We start from the raw sequence: 22,701 nt of genomic DNA, 5'->3' as shown, positions 1-22,701 counted from the left end.
GGAGAGCCACGTGATTTTCGCAAAAATTCAAGCCTACTACTAGTAGAAGCATTAGCCGTAGAACGCTAATGTCGTGACTGTTCGTGTGACCAACATCTAGTTTGCCACGCTCTGACAGCTTGAGTACCGAGTCTATAAGTGTCAAATCAATTTTTTCGACCAAAATAAAATATTCTCTACAACATGGCACTAAACAAGCAATCAAAAACTTCAACAGTAAGTAACAATGAAATAATTCTATTTTGTGATAACAGCGCCACTAGCGTTCTACTACTTATATTTCCATTCTACTACTATTACCATTCCCAGCACTGTTTCAAACTAAACGCGAGCCAAAAATGAACGGATCGCGAGCCTACACACTTAGAAAACATAACCGACTCCGGTAATTTTTTTTTACCGAAATATAAACCGCTGAGCGCTCGGTAATGCTTCCGGTAAAGTTTAGAATAACCGAACAATCCGGAATTTGAATCAAAGCGCAGCTGTCAAAATATTACAAATCGTTCGTGAATGGTTACCGAACGATTTGTTAAAATTATTACCGAACGCATTGTTCATATCTGCAGGCCGTCAGAATGAGATAGGATGATTAAAAACAAAATAAGAATGACAGTTCTTTCTGATGCTTAATGAAATAATCTAATTTATTTCGAGAACTTTATTCGGTTTGACATCTTTAATTTTTATGTCAATATAATTTCACTGGAGGCCACCATCAAACTAAAAGCAAGCTGCAAGTTCAGCGCCATTGAACATCCACTTAATGAAACATCCCAGCTGGACATTTGCAGCTAGTCGCCCATTATAGTGGATAAAGTTGGTGCCGCCGATTCCGTCTTGGATTATTCTGTGGGAACAGTTATTCGATTCTTTTACCTTGAACGATTCTCGACAGTGCATTTTCCGTTCTAGCAGTTCTTGCTTGCACAAATAAATATGGCAGTGTAAAAATCTCAAATTACCATTTGTTCGGTAAAGCACTGTAGCACTACCCGAGGAGGAACAAATAACTCCCCAATAACTTATGCATACCATTTTTTGGTATCATACCAAAATTAGGTATTGTTCAGTTGTCAATACCTTAATTTGGTATTATAATGGTATTGAAAAAAATCTTTAAAACAATTAAAAATACTTCATTGAGGTATTAAACAGCTATTGAGGTCTGCTGGAGGTATTGAACTACAATTGAAAAATTTCATTTTTATATGAAAATCCATCAAGTATTATTGAGGTATTACAATACCTGATCTAGTTATCAGTTTGGTGTTCGTAGAATATGCTTGAGATATTATTTGAGGTATTTTACCTCTTATGCAGGGCTAATTCATACCTCATTCAGGTATGTAGTATTGGAAATTATCTGGTATGGAATACCTCAATTTGGTATTCAGTAGTTATTTTCTTCTGCTCGGGTAGGTACCGAAGTGTACGGTAAACTTTTACTGGCAACGGTGATTCTGAACGGTTCACAAGTTCTTCGGTAAATGAATTGACGATTTCGGTGAAAACAAACAAACATTCATTGAATTTTCCTAATTGTGTACGTTTTTTCGGTACAGCTTGTTTGGAATACCGAAACATCAGTTAAATATTCATTTACAGTTCGTTTTCGGTAACAAATTTTACCGAACAACGAAATAAAATCTAAGTGTGTAATTTGCACGAGCACGCAGTAGACAATGAACTCCCGTGATATGAGCTCTTATGTGAAAAATAACTGGTTGATCACCGCAAAGTTCCATGAATTCAAAAAGCACACCATCTTCGATGCTTTGAACATCAAAAACATAACTTCGACATTAATTTTGTTGGTGAAATAGCCAAAATCGATTGGGTTCAACTTTCGGATCGCACGGGTTCATATTTTTGAACTGAACAATGTTCAATAGAGTGATGAAAATTTTGAAATTTTGGCTTAAACTATGCTCAAAAGATGTTTACTATGGTAAATAGCATCCTCTAAAAGTTTGAAGTGGTTCGAACGAAATTTCACTGTGCACACGCTATTTCAAGTTTAAGCCTGGTATCCACATCCTAAGTAGAGCGGTCAAGTACAATTTGTTGCTAATTACCAAAGTAATTTTGACAGCTGATTCAGAATGAGAGAAGTGTCATTTTTACTTGCGGAATAATTGAGCGGCACATTTTTCCGTACGGAATAGTGACAGCTCCATTTGATTTGTACGGCAGGCGTTACCAATGTTACGAAATCAGCTCTACTTGTCAACTGGATACAGCTCAAGTAATTTGGACAGCTGAAGTATTTCTTGGCCATTACTTGTCCTATCCTTTTGCGCAGTACTTACGATGTGGATACTACCCATTATATGGAGATTACTATGGAAAACGCCAACCTTTTGTATTCAGCTCTCCATATCTTCGTCATAATATTTTATGGAAAAGTAAATAAACTCTTATCAAGTGAATTTTTCCCTGCTACAATTTTGCCGAAGACCGTATTTTGATTGGACTTCAGGATAAATTGTTATTCATCATCATAAAGTGGGTTTGTTTGTAGGATGCTCCTAGCGGGAAGAATAGGCCAAAGTAATCTAGGCTACTATGTTCTACAGCAAACAGCAATGTTGCTCTGAAAGTAATTGAATGATCATCTCAGCATGACTTAGGGCACAGAACAGATAGCCATCTTAGAACAAAACGTATTTTTCATCTAGAGTACAAGAAAATGTGGAGAAGAGTAGGCGAATAAAGCACTGGAATTTACAGTGCAGGATATTGACGTTAATTTCGTCTAAAATGATCTGCCTCGCTCGTATAATTTGTTTGACGTTATGTCAACACCGGTGATTCGCCAGCACAGTAAGCCTTGCAGTACACCTGAATCAAAGCATTTGTCAACAAAAGCCCGACACGCTTTAAACAGCATACTTGATTGGCTTTTGACGTTCTTTTGAATTTCTTTGGGGATGTGTTAGCTAAATGATGTGGTAACAACTACTATCCTCCCCCGCCACCTTGGTGCACTGTGAAACTCATATCGAAAAAAATAATGCTAATTCCAATCATGTGCACCTTTTTTGTCCACCGTTTAGAGCAATAAATAGATGTCAAACATAAAGTTCCTCTACATGTTGCGGCATACAGTTTTTGCTTGATCATGCTCTTTTTTTAACAAAAACGCCTTCACGCAACGACTCTTCCAACACGATCGCACTAACACTCTCGTGAAGGATACGGTTGAAATTATTCAATGGGCCTTTTCACAAACTTCATAAAGCTGGAGGGGTGGGTGGGTGTCGTTAAGATGTTACTGCTCATACATTTTTTAGATTACTCATACAAAACGCGTTACAAGAGGGTGGGTGGGTTCGGAAATGGCCATTTTCGGCGTTGTGAAATTAGTGAATGGACTCAATATTCAATCCCAATGTATCGAGCTTTGTTTATTGCTCTCCACCAAAGGATTGCTATGATGTAAATGAAGCAGAAACCTCCGTCTGATGTTCAAATTTTTAGACGAGTGCAAGGTTGATTAATTTATCGCGGTGTTATGTTATTTAGTTTCCTTGAATTGAATTAATACAATTCTAGTCTGCTTTGGCATCATAGTTTGAAATACATAAAAAGATTTATCTCCTAGTCCTTAGATTTAATGCCCGGCATAACACGTTGTAAGATCACGCATCAGATCCGCTATCCAGCACTGTGTTTTATTTCGTCGTTGACAACATGATAACATTTTGCATGTCTTCTACAAGGTTGTTAGATATCTTAAGACGCGTGTTTTTGCTGAGCATTGCACCTCTCTATCTCTTAAAGTAAAGGAATTGTCGGTAGAAAACGTTTTAATAAGGCTTGTTTGTTCAATAGTTAGAACCCACGAAAAGACGCTTATAGACAAATGTTTTTATTATCTGCCGAAAGGGAAGATATGACTCTTTTAAGATTTGTAAGAGTTGTCTGTGCTATTTTGCGCCGAAGGCAGTTATAGGGGCCTAAACTACCCCTTGAAAAAAGAGTAATTCATTAATAACTTTGTTACTTCCAAAGATAGCGTAACTTTGTAGAAAACACAAAAAATGGCAAAATTCTTGGAAAAAAGTTATTATTAAAAATATGATTCTAAGGGGACATTCACATTGTAACCAGTGTCAGTGTGATGTCTAGTGTTGATGAGATTTGTCGCGTTTAGTTTCGTAAATGTGTTGTAAAGAAAAAGAAAACGTTTGTAGATAGGTTAGAGTAGAATGTCCTGAAAACTCCCACGAACGCAGCCAACACAGCTCCACCCTATAGAAGGACGAGGATAGTACCGCTAGTCACCACCAGGGCTGCGCTAAACCACACGAATGGGCGGCCATGGGGGTGGCGAAATGGGTGGCCATGATGAGGCGGATCATCGATGACGTAGATGGACGAAGATGGGTCAACGACCAAAGGTTCGGGGTCAATGATCACCAGAACGACACTTCATTAGCCTGGTGATCATTGGAGAAGAACGTCGTTATTAAAAGCTAAGAGCAAGTGCTGTGCAATATTAAATTGAGTTTAATAGTAGAGAGGAGGAAAGTGTTAAGGATAACTGGACTTCCAGGTAAACCAGAACCCAAATTACCCCGAACCAAGGCCAACCGAGCAGTTCCTAATACTCGCCCTTTTGTACCATGTACTTCATCCATAGGACCTCGCGGTTTTAATTTGAAATCGCCATCGCGGTTTTCATTCAAAATCGTTACCGAAGAACCTGTAGTGTGTCCCTAAACCCCTGAAGTTCGACCTTCAAGTGCGCCACAAAACCCAGGTTTCCCAGTGAATCTACGGATCACTGAAGCCTCGAGTCCGTCACCACACTCGAGGGGCGCACGGGACAGGCAGGAGGTCCACGAGAGGCTGCAGCCGAAGCAGGAGAGTAGTGAAGGACCATTCTTCCGCCCCTGGCCAGGAGAGAAGGAGAAGTTTAAGCGGTCGACAGAGGAGTGGAGAAGGTGCTGCAGTGCGCGGGGCCCCGAAGAAGTGAAGCAATTGTAAGGTAGGATAGAATAAGAAAGTGGGAGGCGTCGTCCGGTGTTGAGGACGGACGCAAGTAAAGAGAAGGATAGATTAGGAGAGAGTTAGGAGTAGAAGAAGTAGGACGTCAAGGAAGTGGAAATAAAAGTGTACACGAGACCACGAAATAGAGGGAGTTTTACTTGAGCCATCTATAAGTGTTTTCTTTCGCGGAGTGTCACGAGCGTAGCGCCGACCCTGAGGCTTGGAGACGGGGGTCTCATCTAGGCTGGGAGTAACACGGCCTGCAAGTTACAACATACAACGGCATATATATCAAAAAGTATAAGAGATAGAAAAATCATGTCTTTGACAAAGTTGTTTCAAATTGCCAATTCTACAACTTTGCTGAGGACACCATATGTCTATCTAAATGTTTTGAAAACATAGTTTTTCTATCTCACTGCTAGGTGGATTGATCACAAAACTTTTTTCATCAGAAGATGCGCTTTAATATACCAAGAAACTTCTCCAAACAAACTATATCGCTAAAATCAACGGTTTGGGCGCCATTCAAAATGCGCATGAAATCGACGAAATAAAACTCAGTGCAATGGCTGACGTTTGAGGAGGAGAAACGATTACCGAATTCCGGTGTTCAACCAGACTCGCGTTTTCAAAAGCAGGATCCACCAAAGGATTGCTATGATGTAAATGAAGCAGAAACCTCCGTCTGATGTTCAAATTTTTAGACGAGTGCAAGGTTGATTAATTTATCGCGGTGTTATGTTATTTAGTTTCCTTGAATTGAATTAATACAATTCTAGTCTGCTTTGGCATCATAGTTTGAAATACATAAAAAGATTTATCTCCTAGTCCTTAGATTTAATGCCCGGCATAACACGTTGTAAGATCACGCATCAGATCCGCTATCCAGCACTGTGTTTTATTTCGTCGTTGACAACATGATAACATTTTGCATGTCTTCTACAAGGTTGTTAGATATCTTAAGACGCGTGTTTTTGCTGAGCATTGCACCTCTCTATCTCTTAAAGTAAAGGAATTGTCGGTAGAAAACGTTTTAATAAGGCTTGTTTGTTCAATAGTTAGAACCCACGAAAAGACGCTTATAGACAAATGTTTTTATTATCTGCCGAAAGGGAAGATATGGCTCTTTTAAGATTTGTAAGAGTTGTCTGTGCTATTTTGCGCCGAAGGCAGTTATAGGGGCCTAAACTACCCCTTGAAAAAAGAGTAATTCATTAATAACTTTGTTACTTCCAAAGATAGCGTAACTTTGTAGAAAACACAAAAAATGGCAAAATTCTTGGAAAAAAGTTATTATTAAAAATATGATTCTAAGGGGACATTCACATTGTAACCAGTGTCAGTGTGATGTCTAGTGTTGATGAGATTTGTCGCGTTTAGTTTCGTAAATGTGTTGTAAAGAAAAAGAAAACGTTTGTAGATAGGTTAGAGTAGAATGTCCTGAAAACTCCCACGAACGCAGCCAACACAGCTCCACCCTATAGAAGGACGAGGATAGTACCGCTAGTCACCACCAGGGCTGCGCTAAACCACACGAATGGGCGGCCATGGGGGTGGCGAAATGGGTGGCCATGATGAGGCGGATCATCGATGACGTAGATGGACGAAGATGGGTCAACGACCAAAGGTTCGGGGTCAATGATCACCAGAACGACACTTCATTAGCCTGGTGATCATTGGAGAAGAACGTCGTTATTAAAAGCTAAGAGCAAGTGCTGTGCAATATTAAATTGAGTTTAATAGTAGAGAGGAGGAAAGTGTTAAGGATAACTGGACTTCCAGGTAAACCAGAACCCAAATTACCCCGAACCAAGGCCAACCGAGCAGTTCCTAATACTCGCCCTTTTGTACCATGTACTTCATCCATAGGACCTCGCGGTTTTAATTTGAAATCGCCATCGCGGTTTTCATTCAAAATCGTTACCGAAGAACCTGTAGTGTGTCCCTAAACCCCTGAAGTTCGACCTTCAAGTGCGCCACAAAACCCAGGTTTCCCAGTGAATCTACGGATCACTGAAGCCTCGAGTCCGTCACCACACTCGAGGGGCGCACGGGACAGGCAGGAGGTCCACGAGAGGCTGCAGCCGAAGCAGGAGAGTAGTGAAGGACCATTCTTCCGCCCCTGGCCAGGAGAGAAGGAGAAGTTTAAGCGGTCGACAGAGGAGTGGAGAAGGTGCTGCAGTGCGCGGGGCCCCGAAGAAGTGAAGCAATTGTAAGGTAGGATAGAATAAGAAAGTGGGAGGCGTCGTCCGGTGTTGAGGACGGACGCAAGTAAAGAGAAGGATAGATTAGGAGAGAGTTAGGAGTAGAAGAAGTAGGACGTCAAGGAAGTGGAAATAAAAGTGTACACGAGACCACGAAATAGAGGGAGTTTTACTTGAGCCATCTATAAGTGTTTTCTTTCGCGGAGTGTCACGAGCGTAGCGCCGACCCTGAGGCTTGGAGACGGGGGTCTCATCTAGGCTGGGAGTAACACGGCCTGCAAGTTACAACATACAACGGCATATATATCAAAAAGTATAAGAGATAGAAAAATCATGTCTTTGACAAAGTTGTTTCAAATTGCCAATTCTACAACTTTGCTGAGGACACCATATGTCTATCTAAATGTTTTGAAAACATAGTTTTTCTATCTCACTGCTAGGTGGATTGATCACAAAACTTTTTTCATCAGAAGATGCGCTTTAATATACCAAGAAACTTCTCCAAACAAACTATATCGCTAAAATCAACGGTTTGGGCGCCATTCAAAATGCGCATGAAATCGACGAAATAAAACTCAGTGCAATGGCTGACGTTTGAGGAGGAGAAACGATTACCGAATTCCGGTGTTCAACCAGACTCGCGTTTTCAAAAGCAGAAAAAATAAGTAAATTTCTTAGTTGTTGTTTCTTTATTTGATGAAATTTACACTATTCTTTGGTCATATATATTTCTAAGAATTTCTTAAATAGTGCGGGTCGAAGTGAGGAATTACGTCGGATCAATTAGGTGTCTTAACTGCACTTGAGCGTGAGATGACGAATAAACGCGGTGTAGATCCCCAACCAATCCGACATAATCACATGCGTCTAACATTAATATATTTATAAAATGCTTGAGTTCATAAATGCATTTTTTTCCAGCAACATTTAATGAGTTAAAAATATAAATGTCACAATATTTAATGAAGTAAAAACTTGGTTGAAAAATATGCTTAAGAGTTAAAAAATATTAATGTTTATGACGACGTTTTTTTTTTTTCTTAGATAGATGTTTTGAGTGATACTGATTTTTTTTAGCATTCATCGGACTTAAAAGTTTCTTCCATTATGGATTAAACTACCTAATGACGTATTGTCCTGGAGATGGGTCAAAGTTTGAATCAACCCAAGTAACCATAAGCACTAATAATAAGCCCTTAATCAGCATCATAGATGCGTACATGCATTAAAATAGCACCACAAATGCTTACACACCTTATAACAGCACTTTCGCTGCATAGAAACCCTATTACAGCATCATTAATGCTTCTAAGCCTGATGCATACAGCACTATATTGGCTTTATATTCGAATAAAAGGCATGTTTAAATGCCATCCAGTGTTTTGACAGATATACCACGTGCTTTGTGTTTGCATATAGTGGTAAGAGGGAGTCAAACATAAATCTTCTCACTACTACAATTGCAGGTTTTATGACGGGGAAAAGTGATGGTTTAAATTGGTCACTTTTCTTTCCAATACTATTCATCTTATGTGGCCGTAGGAGCAAAGGAGCAGGACAACAACTCAACAATACGGGTGTCGCAGGTTCGAGATGCAAAATGAGGAATTTCATCATCATAAAACAAGGGTCCAAATGTGGCAATTGAAAGTCCTCAAAAGGATGAAAACTACCAAAACGAATATGTCTGATACGGAGAAGTACTATCTGTATCATTTTATTAAATTTTTCGCATACTATTCGTGATCAAACGTCAACATCCCACCGCAAAATCGCTAGTGTTTGGAGGTGATTTTAACCTCCAAATTGCCAAATAACCTCCAAAACATCACCTCCAAGTTAGTTCTAATAACCTCCGTTATATGAAATATGGTGGCGCGTCGATCGTGGCAAGTTTATCGTTAAACAGTCAATTAGAGGTTTCCTTTTTCATTCATTCATTTATTTACCTCGTGTACCAGTTACTTGGCCGCATACGCGAAAGCTCTCTGGCTGCGTACGCGAAAGCACAAAATATTCGCCCTAAAAACCTGGCGAAAACAACTGACGTTTCTCATGTGGTCTTATATCAGCATTAGTGGTGCAGAGAAGCACGGTTATATCTTCTTCTTCTTTCTGGCGTTACGTCCCAACTGGGACAAAGCCTGCTTCTCAGCTTAGTGTTCTTATGGGCACTTCCACAGTTATTAACTGAGAGCTTTCTTTGCCGATTGACCATTTTTGCATGTGTATATCGTGTGGCAGGTACGAAGATACTCTATGCCCTGGGAATCGAGAAAATTTCCTTTACAAAAAGATCCTCGACCAGCGGGATTCGAACCCACGACCCTCAGCATGGTCATGCTGAATAGCTGCGCGTTTACCGCTACGGCTATCTGGGCCCCTAAGCACGGTTATATCTTGGCACTATAATGGCACGCTATTTCGCCTTTTCTGCCATTATAATAGCATTATATGCGTATATAAAACTGACATGCATCAAATGATTACCCTATATGCGCATATGATGATGTTACCGTGCCGCATTATCGTGCTTACTGGTTACTTGGGAATCCGGTACGAATTTTTACATGAACTCTTATATTATATCTGGTTGTTTGCAAACTTCGAAATTTTTGGTTTTGAAGATGACATAAATAAGACAAATGGCTCAATCAAGGTGTTTACTGAAATATGATCTGTGATTATCATAATGGTCGCAAACTATAAAACCATCTCCTCTTGATTTTTTATCATTATAAACGGAAAAATTAATGTTTGTATGTTATAAATATTCCAGAAAAAAACTTCACGTGAATTAACTGAAATTACATGGATGAACATGAACCAGATCAAGAGACAACATGAGAAAAATAAGGACAATTTTAATTCACGGAACACACCAAATACGCGAAATTTTTCCTTCAACATAAAATTTAGAAAATTCCAAGAAATTACACGGAATTTGTCAAATTAGTAGATCTTATATGGCAAACTCAGTAAATTTCTGACTTTTGGTTTAGAAAATTGTTTATTTATTTTTAGTCAAAGTTGCATTGCATTCTGGCTTGTTTGTCTTGCTCTAAATTTTGAATCGACAATACAATATTAAACTAATCATCTCAATTTGTAAAATTATTTAATTGAAATTTGAACACTTAAAGAATATTTTCACTGTAACAGCCGCATAATAGTTCAAAACAGTGAATAAGAAATAAAAATATTTGATATAGTGTTTTTTTTTTCAAAATCCTATGAATCTCAGAAAAAAGCATCTAGAAAATTCTTGAATTACAAAAACATCAAGCGTTTAAGCCACCTACCATTTATTTTTAATTCTAAAAATGTAAGGTGTTAGATCGTTCTTCGCAAAAAACTTGAGGGAATGTTATCGTTGCTTAAAAATAAGTAAATAAAAGCCTGGAATATTGTAAGAAAATTGCATGATATTATTTTCTTACACATTGTACTGTTGTACTGTTGTACTGCACCAACATTTACGCATTGGCCAATTTTACTTACAAAATAATCAATTGGATCCAGGATTTTAGTGCTTCGTTTGACCTGAATTTTTAACCGCAACTTTGAACTAGCTCAGTTGGATATTACCAACATTGCATAATCAAAATTTTGAGTTATAACAAAACTCAGATTTAAGCCTGATTCGCTGCTGACAAGTAATTCATCGGCCTATCTTGATGCATGGGAAATTTCTGCAAGGAATCGATCAAGAAGGCGCTTTTTTCTGATCGCAGTACGCAGTTGAAAAGAACTGTCAGTTCAAATGGGAGTTGCTGTAGAAAATTTCTTTAAGGAATCGGCAAGAAATTTCTTTAGCGATTCCTTTTCAGTAGCAAATCAGGCTTTAGACAAAAATTACAATATTTTGAATAAGCAATCATTCTTAAACGAACTGATTAAGAGCAATATAACAAATATCATAAATTTGGGTTGTAGTATAACTTTTTCCAGTAAAACTGATTCTTTTCAAAATATTTTAGAAGTGAAAAATTGATTTTTTTTTTTGCAAAATTTGATATTTGCGATAACTAAAAAAAATGTGTGTAAAAATTGTGAATATTTAGCTAAGTAAAATTTAAGTTATGTCTGAATTGCGATTGAAATTTCATGGTCATCATGGGTTCAATGAAAATATTCCACTCTTTTTGGAGACTACCATTTTTCCAACAACCTTGGAGTAAAAATCTAAAAAAAAAAAATTATACGAGTTTTCTTGTCTAAGTCAGTACATTTTTCGAAAAATTTACTGTGTAAAAAGCTTGCCCGCCGCCACCAGGTGCGCTAGTGTTCGCGTTAATTTTGGCAGCTGTTTTTGTTGTCATCTTTGCTATCTGTTCTGTGCTTAGGGGCCTATTTTGTAATTCGAACGAATTCACGTGACTCGTCTGAAGTCACTGTCGATCAAAGTAAGCATGCATATTTCAGATGCCACCCGTCGACTCCCATAGTAATCCAGTCGTGTAGATTTTGCTGAGATGCCTTCAAATATTTGTTCAGGTATTTTTTTTTCAGGAATACTCCTAGGGATTTTATTGAAAGTGGTTCTCAAGTTGCAGCATATGGCGGGCCAAATTGCGATTCGTCGTGAAAGCTCGCATAACAAATTTTAATGATTCTGCAAAATGCATATGCGCTAGGGTGCGGCTTATTTTTCGAAGGTTCTCTAAACCAATAATTTGTTTGCTCTTCTGAATTGAAATCACATTAAAAGAGAAACCTCAAAATTTAAGCCATAAAAAAATAAGATTTAGAGATGGCGCAATTGATTAAAGGTGAATTTTCAAGTCATAGAATATGACCTCTAATGAAATCTTCATAACATTTTTTTTCTGACGAATTTCGAAATCTTTACCATCATTCTCTTTATTATTAAATTTACTTTTGGAAAGTTTCTAGAACATCAAATTTGTCTTAAATCAAAACAAAGTTGCAAGTAGTTTTTTCCATTTGTTTTTCTTGTTTTACTGAAAAATTCAACTTTGTTGGAAGCGCAATGGTCTTCATGAATACCCTACCGATTAGAAATATGTTTACATGTTTTTAAAGATACTATGATTGTTTTTCAAAAGTAAAAGCTTTTACATTCAAAAATTCTTTTTTAACTTAGTAATTTAACAAAATGCTCAAAAACTTGATTTTTTATAAAAAAAAATCATATGTTTCAAATTAATGTCAATTAAACGTTAAAATTTAAGCTGAAACTTGGTTTTCTCATTTATTAAACATCTCAAATGAACTGGCCAACAATGTTTTATTAATTTTATGGCATAAATATAAATGCCCTTATTAAAAAAATATATCCACTATTTAATTCGTCGTAATAACAAAATGCATTACAAACTACATTTGAATAGTTGAAATTAAATCTCCGTAAAAAACTTGAACAAATCTAAAAAAAAAAATAATTTATTTTTATTGCCAGTTTTTGTTGAATAACTAAGTCAAAATAATATTTTTTATTAATGCGTTATATACACAGTTTGTTGTAAAATCGGTTGAGTTATGGTCAAGCAAAAATATTTTCTAGTAAAATTAGGAAAAATTTCATAACTTGAAAATTCACCTTCAAGCCACTTGCTCCACTTCTAAACCGTAATAATTTTGGAAAAGAGTTTGTTCACTTTTTCACAGATTATTATGACTAGTAGTTAGAAAGCTGAACACAAAAATAGTAATTTACATATGAACTTCAAATTGCGTGTGCACAACCAAATTTCTTCCAAATCATTTCAAATTTTGGGAGAATGATTACCCGCATAATCATGGACCATACATTCACTGTTTCCTATACTATTCACCACCATTTGTAATAATATGTAAACAGTTTTGTATATCACCCAAAACAACTATATGACAACTGTACCAGAAATAGGTTTTACAGTTTGGTAAATGGTTTTCCCGAAAATAACAATGTGGGAAATAGGCGGTTAAGTTATGTAACCATTCAAAAACGCCGATTTTTCTGAACAAAATTTTTAGTTTACAATTTATCAAACAGTCAATATATTATCCATTTTTGCCAAATTCACTGTAAAGCAAACCGTATTTAAATAGTTGTCCTGTATAAATGAAAAATAAATAATAATGTATGTGAAGTTGTTGGATTATGATGCGTTATGGTATTTCAACCGTATGCCGTACTGCTCTCTAGTGAACCTCTACCAATAGAAACAGTGTGTTCAAACTAAAAACCTGAACAATATGTTATTCAAAGTATCACCATGGAAATTTATCAAAAATTTAGCATAATTCGAATAACACATGTTTTAGTTTTTGTATGAATATAGAATGACGTCAATTATGAAAAGAACACGGAAAGCAATCGATTGTATTATATTAAATTTTATTTGAGACATTACGCGATAAAGTTATACAAATAAATCAAGCACTATTTTTCACAACATTTCAATCAGAATATGGTCATTTTCATTACATTTTCACAACACACAAATCAGCCCAACCAAGCTTGATCTTCGATCTGAATCCATTTTCTTTCCGGCGGAATATTGATCTACGCATTCACACTGCAGTCACTCAATTTACAAGCGATCTTTGACAAGGATTCGTCAAATGCACTCTAGTAGTAACAGCTCACGGATACAAATTCGCACCAGCCATCGGAATGTGGAACCCGGTCGGAATGCGGATCTGTTTGACGAAAAAAAAACTGACTTTGAATACTGGCAGAATTCTGCGATGGAATTTTATCGCTGCTCGATGGAAAGAGGCCCTTGCACTTGGTACATATATCATTTTCTTACCTTATGGATTTTCGGGTGTTCCAGAAGAGGAAACAGGATCTATTTTATCATATTATAGTACTAAATAACTTCACTTAAACTTGATTCTCAATTACTCTGATTCGATTGAACAAAATAAACATGACAGTTTGCAGAAAAATATTGCAAATTTTCATATATAGTGTGCTCACTATTATCAATACATACAACTGTTTGTCAAACTGTTGAATAAAAGTATCATATTGTGAAATACATGTTTGTATGTGTGTCATTCAGATATAAGCTCAAACCATTTTACGAAAGGTGGCAGTATGTTTCTACCATTTCTCAACGTTTTTTATCTTTATACAATTTAACAATTACTGAGCATTATGATGTATTGTCACTTTTTGCTTTGGTTGCCTCAAACTGTTCTTAATAGTCAAAAGCTTTAGGTTTCAAATTGTTCAACATTTAATCAACTGTTTGTGATACACTAACATTAACGGTTAGAAGTAACAAACTGTTGAGGTTATAAGGCGAATTGTATTTTTATGCGGGTTTCCATCATAATTGACATCGTTTAAGCACAGGGGAGCAAAAACTTAAAAATTGGCATCAGTCTAATGTTCAAGTATACTTGATTTCTGCATTCAACAAAGTGAATTGGAACGCAAACTGAGCGCATTCAAATGCATCATGCATGGTTGAAAATTTGATCTACCGTCAAACGGGGCTTCTTTTGACATTATTTCCACATTCTTCAACTTTGAGGATTTGTAACTCTTAGAATTATGGATAGATATTGATAATTCTTGCATATATTTAAGTTGTATATGTATGTCACAAATGTGCAAAATATGAGGCAAATCCATCAAGAAATAACAAAAATGCTTGAATAGTGAAAAAAGTGTGTCCTTCAAGACAAAAAAGGGGCTACTTTGGACATTTTCACAATTTGATAATGAAACGATTTTTTCTTTTAAATTTAAAACTTATTCTATAGATTATCGTTCATTGTCATTCATAGGATGTTTTTTTCATTGATAAACATAATTTAGAAAATTGCAAAGCTCGAAAAAATTACACATATATATCAAATTTCATCGAAACATGCTATTCACTATTTTCAGTTTGCAGTATGAAGCTTAAACTTTCAACTTCGTCTTAAATGAAACTATCAGTTACAAATGCTTGGTTTTTAAGTTGACATAATGGAACGATGGAACTACTACGTGATAATGTACAAAACCTATCAAAAATGTAAAAAATGTCTTTTCTATCCTTACTGTTCATAATATGTAGAAGAACGACATTAATACCTGTTAAATTAAAAACGCAATCTATGAAATAAATTAACTTAAGTTTTGCAAGATCGTAAAGAAGTAAAAGTTTGTTTTTGTAACATGCTTTTAGCTTAGTTGTAACATGCTTTTGGCTTAGTTTATTTTAGCAATTGAAGGATGCAATTGTTTTGTACTGCAAATTCATGTAAAATATGACGGAAAATATTTTTTTAAGAGATTTTGTTGTGAACTTGTCATTGGTACGTATTGAAATATGTGTGTTTTATGTCAATTCAATTTTCAAAATATTTATTTAAATTTTTTTATGTTGTAAAATATACAGACCAAAACATTATAATAAAATAAAAGTCGAAAAAACAAGACCTTTGTTCAATTATTTAAAAAAAAAACAAAAATTTTAAGCAAAGAAAAATTACAAGATTTTTATGAAACATGACGATTTGATAGCTTTGTGATGCTCCCAATAACTTTCCACGACATGGGATAAATCCAAACAATGTTTGCAAAGCCAATGTTTTATACCTTGTGAATATCTATTCGGACTTTTTTGAAATGTTTTCTTGTTTATCCTGTTATTGTTGATGTTGTTCCAAAAAAATCATGCCTAGTGGTAGAGCATACATTGGTTAATGAAAGTGCTGAAGACACAAAATTGCTCAGATTTATATTTACGCTGCAAATAAATACAAAAGGTGAGTGTCCAAAGTAGCCCCCGGAATCAAAAGTTGCCCCGTCCGACGGTATATGTTTTCCATATGTATCATAGGGAATCATGTTTTGCACCCTATATTCAATAATGATTTCTTTGACAAATGCAGCAGATTTTGGGGCATGTGACATTCAATTTATCAACTTCCTACATGCACAAGAAGCTATTGAATCAGTTACAACAAAATCATGACGAACGTAAAAGTTATGTACACATTATGTCTCTTCTGAATTGGAATCTTTTTTTCGGTTTGTTGATATTTCATGCTATCTTTGTTTTTGAAATTTAATATAATTTTGAATATTTATTACCATTTATACCAAGTGCTAGACAAATTTGATGTTCTACAAACTTTTCAAGTTTAATTTCGAAGAGAATGATGCTAAGAGCTCAAAAGTTAGTTAGAAACCAACAAACTAAACGTCATATCTTATGACTTGAAAATTTACCTTCAAGTCGCTTGCGCCACCTCTAAATCTTACAATTTTTGGCTCAAACTCTGAGGTTTCTCTTTTATGTGATTTGAATTAAAAAGAGCAAACGAATTATTGGTTTTGAGAATTTTCAGAAAATAAGCCGTGCTCTACTGTACACTCTTGCCCCTTTGGGCGTTAAAGCCCCCACAGAGGTACGAATTCATCCACTTTGGGAATCGCTGCTTCAAAAACATGTAAACGAAAAAAAGCAATTGATTTTCGGTAGCTAGTCAGAATTTAAATTGGTTTATGATAAAGTTAATAGGAAACGGCAATATGGTTTGAATTTTGCAAAATGGCTCAAATTGATAAGACCAACAATTTTTTATATACAATGGTTCAATAAAATCTATAGTATTTCGATTATTTTAAAATCTTCTGCTTTCTTTTGCCAAATGTAAGATTTACGGTTTCTGGAAACCTTGATTTTTTTTAAATACTGATGTTAAAAATAGCTTAATTTATTTTTGCCAAAAAAAGCAGTCTTTTTGTCGATCCCAAAACCTTCATTTTACATTTTGAACCATTTTAGAACTGAGCGGGCGCCGAAGTAAACAGCAGTGAAGGTAACTTCCGTTGCCGTGGAAATACCACAACAACCCTGTTTAGAATATTCAAATGTGGAGGAGTGTTGAACCGGAAAGTAGGCCCTACATCGACGAGAAGGGGATGTTATTGTTCGTTCGAAAAGGGACACCAATCTAAATGTTGTCTGCATCATGAGCTCGCGGCAGTTCTAGTTCTACTATCCGTCTGTTCAAATCGGCCTTACGTTGGAAGCTCCAAGGAATCACAAGGAATCGTAAGTTGCATTGATGACAATTAATCTAATTGTTTCTTAAGGTAATTGTAACGTAAAGAGTGTAAATATTTCAATTTATTCTGCGAAAAGCTGTTAACTATTTGAATACGATGTACGTTTCGTAAAATATATTACGTAATAAATTATCCAAGCAACCCACGCTTGGCTTTTGGTTACATTTCATGGCCTACTTTGAGTTTATGTCAATCAAATCCATAACCACGAGGACGAAGGTTGTGAAAGAGTTGCGTGAATTCGTGTGCGTGTTCCTAGAAGCGTAGTGTCATTATTTTCGCTGCACCTCATGTTGAGCCTAACGTTTCCGAAGGACTTTCTCATTCTGCCTCAATCCCTATTGCAATCAAAAACGGTGTTTCTTCCCACGTAGCACATACGATTAACATTTTGATGGTAACGCAGACGGTCCCTGCTAGTTGTTTATAAGTTTGTTTTCCCATTCGGGGTGCTTGATCCGAACTTGGTACGTCACCGCGTTTCTTCGTGATGGTGGCCCTAGTTTGCAGTTCCCCATCATCGATTTTCCATTCAATTTCAGACTGTTTGCCTCAACACCATTTTAGGAACGGGGAGAAGAAGCTCTTGGATGCGCCTGAATTTATATCGCGTGCAATTGTTTACTCAAATCGTGACGCAAGGTCGTTTCGGGCAGCCTACTGCAATTTTAGATATTTATGAATCGACCTTGAAGGATTAAATGTCATATGAAAGCTGTGTGTCTGGTTTTTGGGAAGTTTTTGTGGTACATATTTGTATTACGGGTGTTAGACCTCCATACATACCTATTATTAATTTTGATGAAAAGAAAAATAATATTTGGATAGTGTATTAGGCACGATTTTGAATCTATGACAATATAAGGTCACGCACCTTTCCACACAATTTTATCAACAATCCTACTCACAACGGTGCGTACGTGAAGATACGAAATCATGCGAGACAGTTCGTTTTAGAACGCTGGAATAAATTTTCAATAAAAGCATATGCGTCGTGCTGCTCTTATCTCTTTTGTGTGGAATCAAAGACTTTATGCGTGGTTTTTCGCTAACAAAGGGTATTGTCGTTAATGTTTTTTGATTATTGCGAACAATAAGAACGCGTAGAGGCACATATAATATGGATCATAGCTATTGTGTAAGCGTCGGTGGTGTAATGGTCAGCATAGTTGCCTTCCAAGCAGTTGATCCGGGTTCGATTCCCGGCCGACGCAGGATATTTTTTTAGTTGCGAATGATAACCAGTGAATCAATTTGTCATCAAAACATATGAAAAACAAACAACAAAGCAAGCACGCTCACAACCGTTTGTTCCAACTATTGTGCACATGGATTGGGATACAATCGAAAGCAAAGTTGCCATGACAATCACAGGGCGCAACATTGTTGCAACCTTTTCAACTCTCGATTTATCAGTTCTTTCAAACACAAAACCAAATTCGTTTTATGGATGCTGTTCGATAATGTGCCAAGGTTTATCAACACGGAGAAAGTTCTAGAAAATTGCAATGCCAAGCCCAAAAAATCACTGCGCTCAAGGTTATAGATCATTGTCATATTCTGTTCAAGTGGTGATAAACTGTTATTGCGGAATAACATTGTTGCAACAATAATAGGGGATGACAATGTCTTTGTTGCTGCGGGTTGGGTGACAATTGATTCACTGTTGATAACATTTCATTCCCAAATGAAATTCGAGCAAATGCCAAATCCAAAATAAGTAGTTTTTGCCGTTTAATAGACAAATCAAAATAGAACAAATAAAACACAATTGTTTTGTTTAAAAACAAAACCGCTGAGTGGTTTTATTTTTTCCGACCTTTCTAAAACTATTTTAATGACTGAGTTCGTTAATGGTTCAATGATGGTTCAGAAACTGAACTGAAACTGAACTGAACTGAACTGAAACTGAACTGAAACTGAACTGAAACTGAACTGAAACTGAACTGAAACTGAACTGAAACTAACAACAACAAATAATGTTTGATTTTATTATTGTTATCCCTTTTCGATTGTAGACAATGTTTCCGGATCAAGATGTCAATCGTCATAACTATCAGCTACGCTTCATGGAAATGGAGAACAAGATCAAGCGATGGTGAGCCCTTTCTATCTTTCTATTCTATCGTATCTTTCAGATAACCAATAATATTTTCATTCAAAGTGAGCTTGAAAGAGCTGAACTCGAGCAACGCTTTGCGCAACTGATGCGAGAACGTCAGGAATGGTAAATAGTAATGGACGTCCCAAACTTTACTCCTTATTAATGTTCCAATCCTTTAGCGAAAAGGCTGCAGCTCGACAACTCAAAATGAAGTACAAGCGAATGATGGAACTTGAGCGACAGAGAGCTGAACGTAACGAAAGTCTACTACGAATGCTGCATACAATCGATCAACAAGCAGCATCGCTTGCTGCAAAGACAGATCGATTGAAGATGCTCAAGGTAGTATGTTCCTTGGTCAAGACTATCTAGTCATTCTAATATAATTTTTGTGTATTTTAGACTCAATACGAATCATATCTGATTCGATCATGGTCATCACAGCGAGCACTTCCATCTCCATCTCCTATTCCTCCAACGAGCGCTCAACAACCCCAGTACTTCATGACTCAACCACATGCTCCATCCTTCCAGCTCCCTTCTCGACTTACCGATTCTCCAAAGTCTGAATTTGTTAGATATATCTCCGATATGACACACGCTCAGACGGCCTCCTATAATCCCATTCCACCTCCAACGGCTCTTTCCAACTATATCAACCATCAGCACCAGTTTCCGACGCAGCAACAATACATGTCCCCATACCTAACATCATCCTCCACATTCACCCAAGATCCTTTCATGCGTCCTTCTGGAGATTACCCTACTCTACAGAACTCCATCGCAACTCAACCCCTGGTATCCAAACTACCATCCACTCCTAGCCGCTCGCCCTCGACTATTCTTCCTGCAAAGAAATTAGAACTCTCCAACGAAGAGTTTATCCAATACATCGACAACGAAATCTTGAAAGGATCCTCCGCTACCGACTCTATGGTAGCTACCAGTGATCCACCTCCAGATATTGTGGTCGAACCGCCATCGATCACTTCAACGCCGCTTCCAGAAGCTTACCTGGAGGACGTTACCAACGACGAAGATGACTACCTACGTCCACCTGCAGTGAGCCACACGCTTGATGATTCGCCTATTATCGAGGAGATCGTCGAATCAACGGCAAAACTCGATCTCGACGATATAGCAGAAATGCGAAAGCCATTGACGGTTTCGGATGACGCTATCATCAATCAACGATGGGAGAAAATCGTTGAGGTGAACTCTACTGCTCGACCATCCACGAAACCCCATCCTGGGCAGGATGCGCCTCTAGATATTAATGAATCGTCATCCGAGAGAACGCCACTTGAGGACGTCATTTCGCAAACGCTCCGTGGTGTCATTTCTGAAGTAGAAGAGCTCTACGAGGCGCCAGTAGTTTCCGATACATCGATAGCAGAAGGACTGGATTTATCCACGGTGGGCGAAGAACAAAATTCGTCTGATCAAGGTAGGACTTTTAAGAAACATTCTACTGATTTGAGCATGAAACCTATTGTTCGTATTACAGCAAACGACCTAGCGAACATTTCAGCTGCATTTGGAGAAATACAGACTGAGTACCCGCAATCGACTTACGAAACGGAAGCTGAGTATCCGCCTATTCAAGATTATCAGGACTATCAGGAAGTTGCACCACCCGAATACTCGTCGCAGGATCCTGAAGATTATAAATACGATTACTCAACAACTGACCCGCAGTCAGTCGCACAAGCTCAGAAATCAGAAGACCCAACTCGTTGGACAGCCTCCAGACACTCCGTACGTTCTAAAAACTATTCCACTTCCCAATCGCGAACTCCGGAAACAATCGACGAAGTCGTCAGCAATGGCGAAGAAAACCCCCCAGAAGAACACATTTCACCGCCCAGGTCGAAGCATTCCTCTCCAATCGGTGAAAACGCATCAGCTACGGATATTCACTACTCGGAACCGGAAACACAACCGGAACAACCCGTACCCAAAGAAGTCGACCAACAACAGTACGACTACTCCCAGTATCCTCAAGAATACGACCCTAATGATCCTAATCAGCAAGCAGCATACTATCAGCAATACACAGATGAACAAACAGGACAGGAGCAAACGCAAGCTTACCAGGACTACGCTGAGCACGATCCGAACCAGTACCAACAGGCGACCGAATACCCTGGACCGACGCAGTACGTCTTTGAACAGGGTTATTACGATGAGGGGCAACCACAGCAGACCATGGAGTCGGATCAAAACCAAGGGTACTACGAAGGGGATCCAAATGCAACGGAACAGCAGCAGTATTACGCGGAAGAACAAGTCGATCAAGCTTACTACGACCAGTCTCAAGCGGAAGTGGAATACGCAAACTATGAAGATCAAAATGCTGGGGCTGCTGATGCACCTGTTGCGAATGATGCTCCGCAAGAAGAGATGTTGGAAAGCGTTGCGGAGGAAGAGGAGGACGAGGTGAAGCAAACGAATGATGAACATCCGCAGGAGGATGCTAGTCCGGAGCAAGAGGTTGTGGATATTAGGAGCAGTAGTGACGAACTGCTAGGGGGTGCTGAAAATAATTTGGGTTCTCCGGTCAAAGCAACCGTATCCGGCAAGGAAGATACGACCATCAGCTCGGTGAACGATGAAAGTGATTTTGATTTTTCGACGCAGTAAGATCCGAAGCAGAATATGTCACGACCTGTTGGGTTTGTATGTTGAGTAAAAAATGGTTGTCTTAGTTGGTCAAGAGTTAGTGTTTTCAATAGAAAGAATCTTCCAAAAAGCTCCTGAGCTTTTGCAAGCTTCCCGAGGAAGCCTTTGCAATCAATTTTCTCCAGAAAGTCTTTGCAAGATTCACTAGGAAGCCTTCACATGCTTCACGAGGAAGCATTCGTAAGCTTCCAGGGAAAGCCTTTGCTCGCTTCCCGAAAAAGCACTTCCAAGCTGCCCGAGGAAGCCTTCGCAAGCTACTTCAGGAAGCCTGGTAGAAGACTTTCTAAGCAAAAAGCCGAGGAAGCCATCGCAACCTACCCGGGGAAGCCTTCGCAAGTTTTCAGGCTAAGATTACTAAAGCTTCCCGAGGAAGCCTTCACAATCCAATTCCCTCAGAAAGTCTGTGTATGTTTCACTAGAAGGCCTTCACAAGCTTCACGAGGAAGCATTCGCAAGCTACCAGGGAAAGCCTTTGCTAGCTTCCCGAAGAAGCACTTCCAAGCTGTCCGAGGAAGCCTGCCTTCACAAGCTTCTTCAGGAAGCCTGTTAGAAGACTTTCTAAGCAAAAAGCCGAGGAAGCCTTCGCAACCTTCCCGGGGAAGCCTTCGCAAGTTTTCAGGCTAAGACTACTAAAGCTTCCCGAGGAAGCCTTCGCAAGCATCCTGAGGAAGCCTTCGCAAGCT

At 37.9% G+C, this 22,701-nt stretch overlaps 1 protein-coding gene and 1 non-coding gene across 2 annotated transcripts; both read left to right on the top strand.

The window, feature by feature from the left end:
* The first annotated feature begins 16,957 nt into the window (after positions 1-16,957).
* Positions 16,958-22,052, top strand: LOC5580295. Its single transcript, XM_021857384.1, has 6 exons — positions 16,958-17,218; positions 19,251-19,330; positions 19,397-19,459; positions 19,516-19,678; positions 19,739-20,783; positions 20,844-22,052. The coding sequence occupies exons 2-6, from the start codon at positions 19,254-19,256 to the stop codon at positions 21,977-21,979; spliced, it is 2,484 nt and encodes an 827-aa protein (XP_021713076.1). The 5' UTR covers positions 16,958-17,218; positions 19,251-19,253; the 3' UTR covers positions 21,980-22,052.
* Trnag-ucc lies at positions 18,375-18,446 on the top strand. Its single transcript has one exon. It is a non-coding gene; the product is annotated as a tRNA-Gly (tRNA).
* Positions 22,053-22,701: the final 649 nt, after the last annotated feature.

Source organism: Aedes aegypti, chromosome 1 (genome assembly GCF_002204515.2).
Source record: "Aedes aegypti strain LVP_AGWG chromosome 1, AaegL5.0 Primary Assembly, whole genome shotgun sequence".
In the NCBI taxonomy this organism is placed as follows: domain Eukaryota; kingdom Metazoa; phylum Arthropoda; class Insecta; order Diptera; family Culicidae; genus Aedes; species Aedes aegypti.
This window is presented reverse-complemented; position numbering and strand designations above follow the sequence as displayed.

What these genes read in the sequence shown, in the direction of transcription:
- LOC5580295 (XM_021857384.1), top strand. Translation starts at nt 19,254, where the DNA reads ATGTTTCCGGATCAAGATGTCAATCGTCATAACTATCAGCTACGCTTC. An exon ending in GAGAACAAGATCAAGCGATG is followed by an intron (nt 19,331 to 19,396) that starts GTGAGCCCTTTC and finishes TTTCATTCAAAG; the next exon opens with TGAGCTTGAAAGAGCTGAAC. An exon ending in ATCGATTGAAGATGCTCAAG is followed by an intron (nt 19,679 to 19,738) that starts GTAGTATGTTCC and finishes TGTGTATTTTAG; the next exon opens with ACTCAATACGAATCATATCT.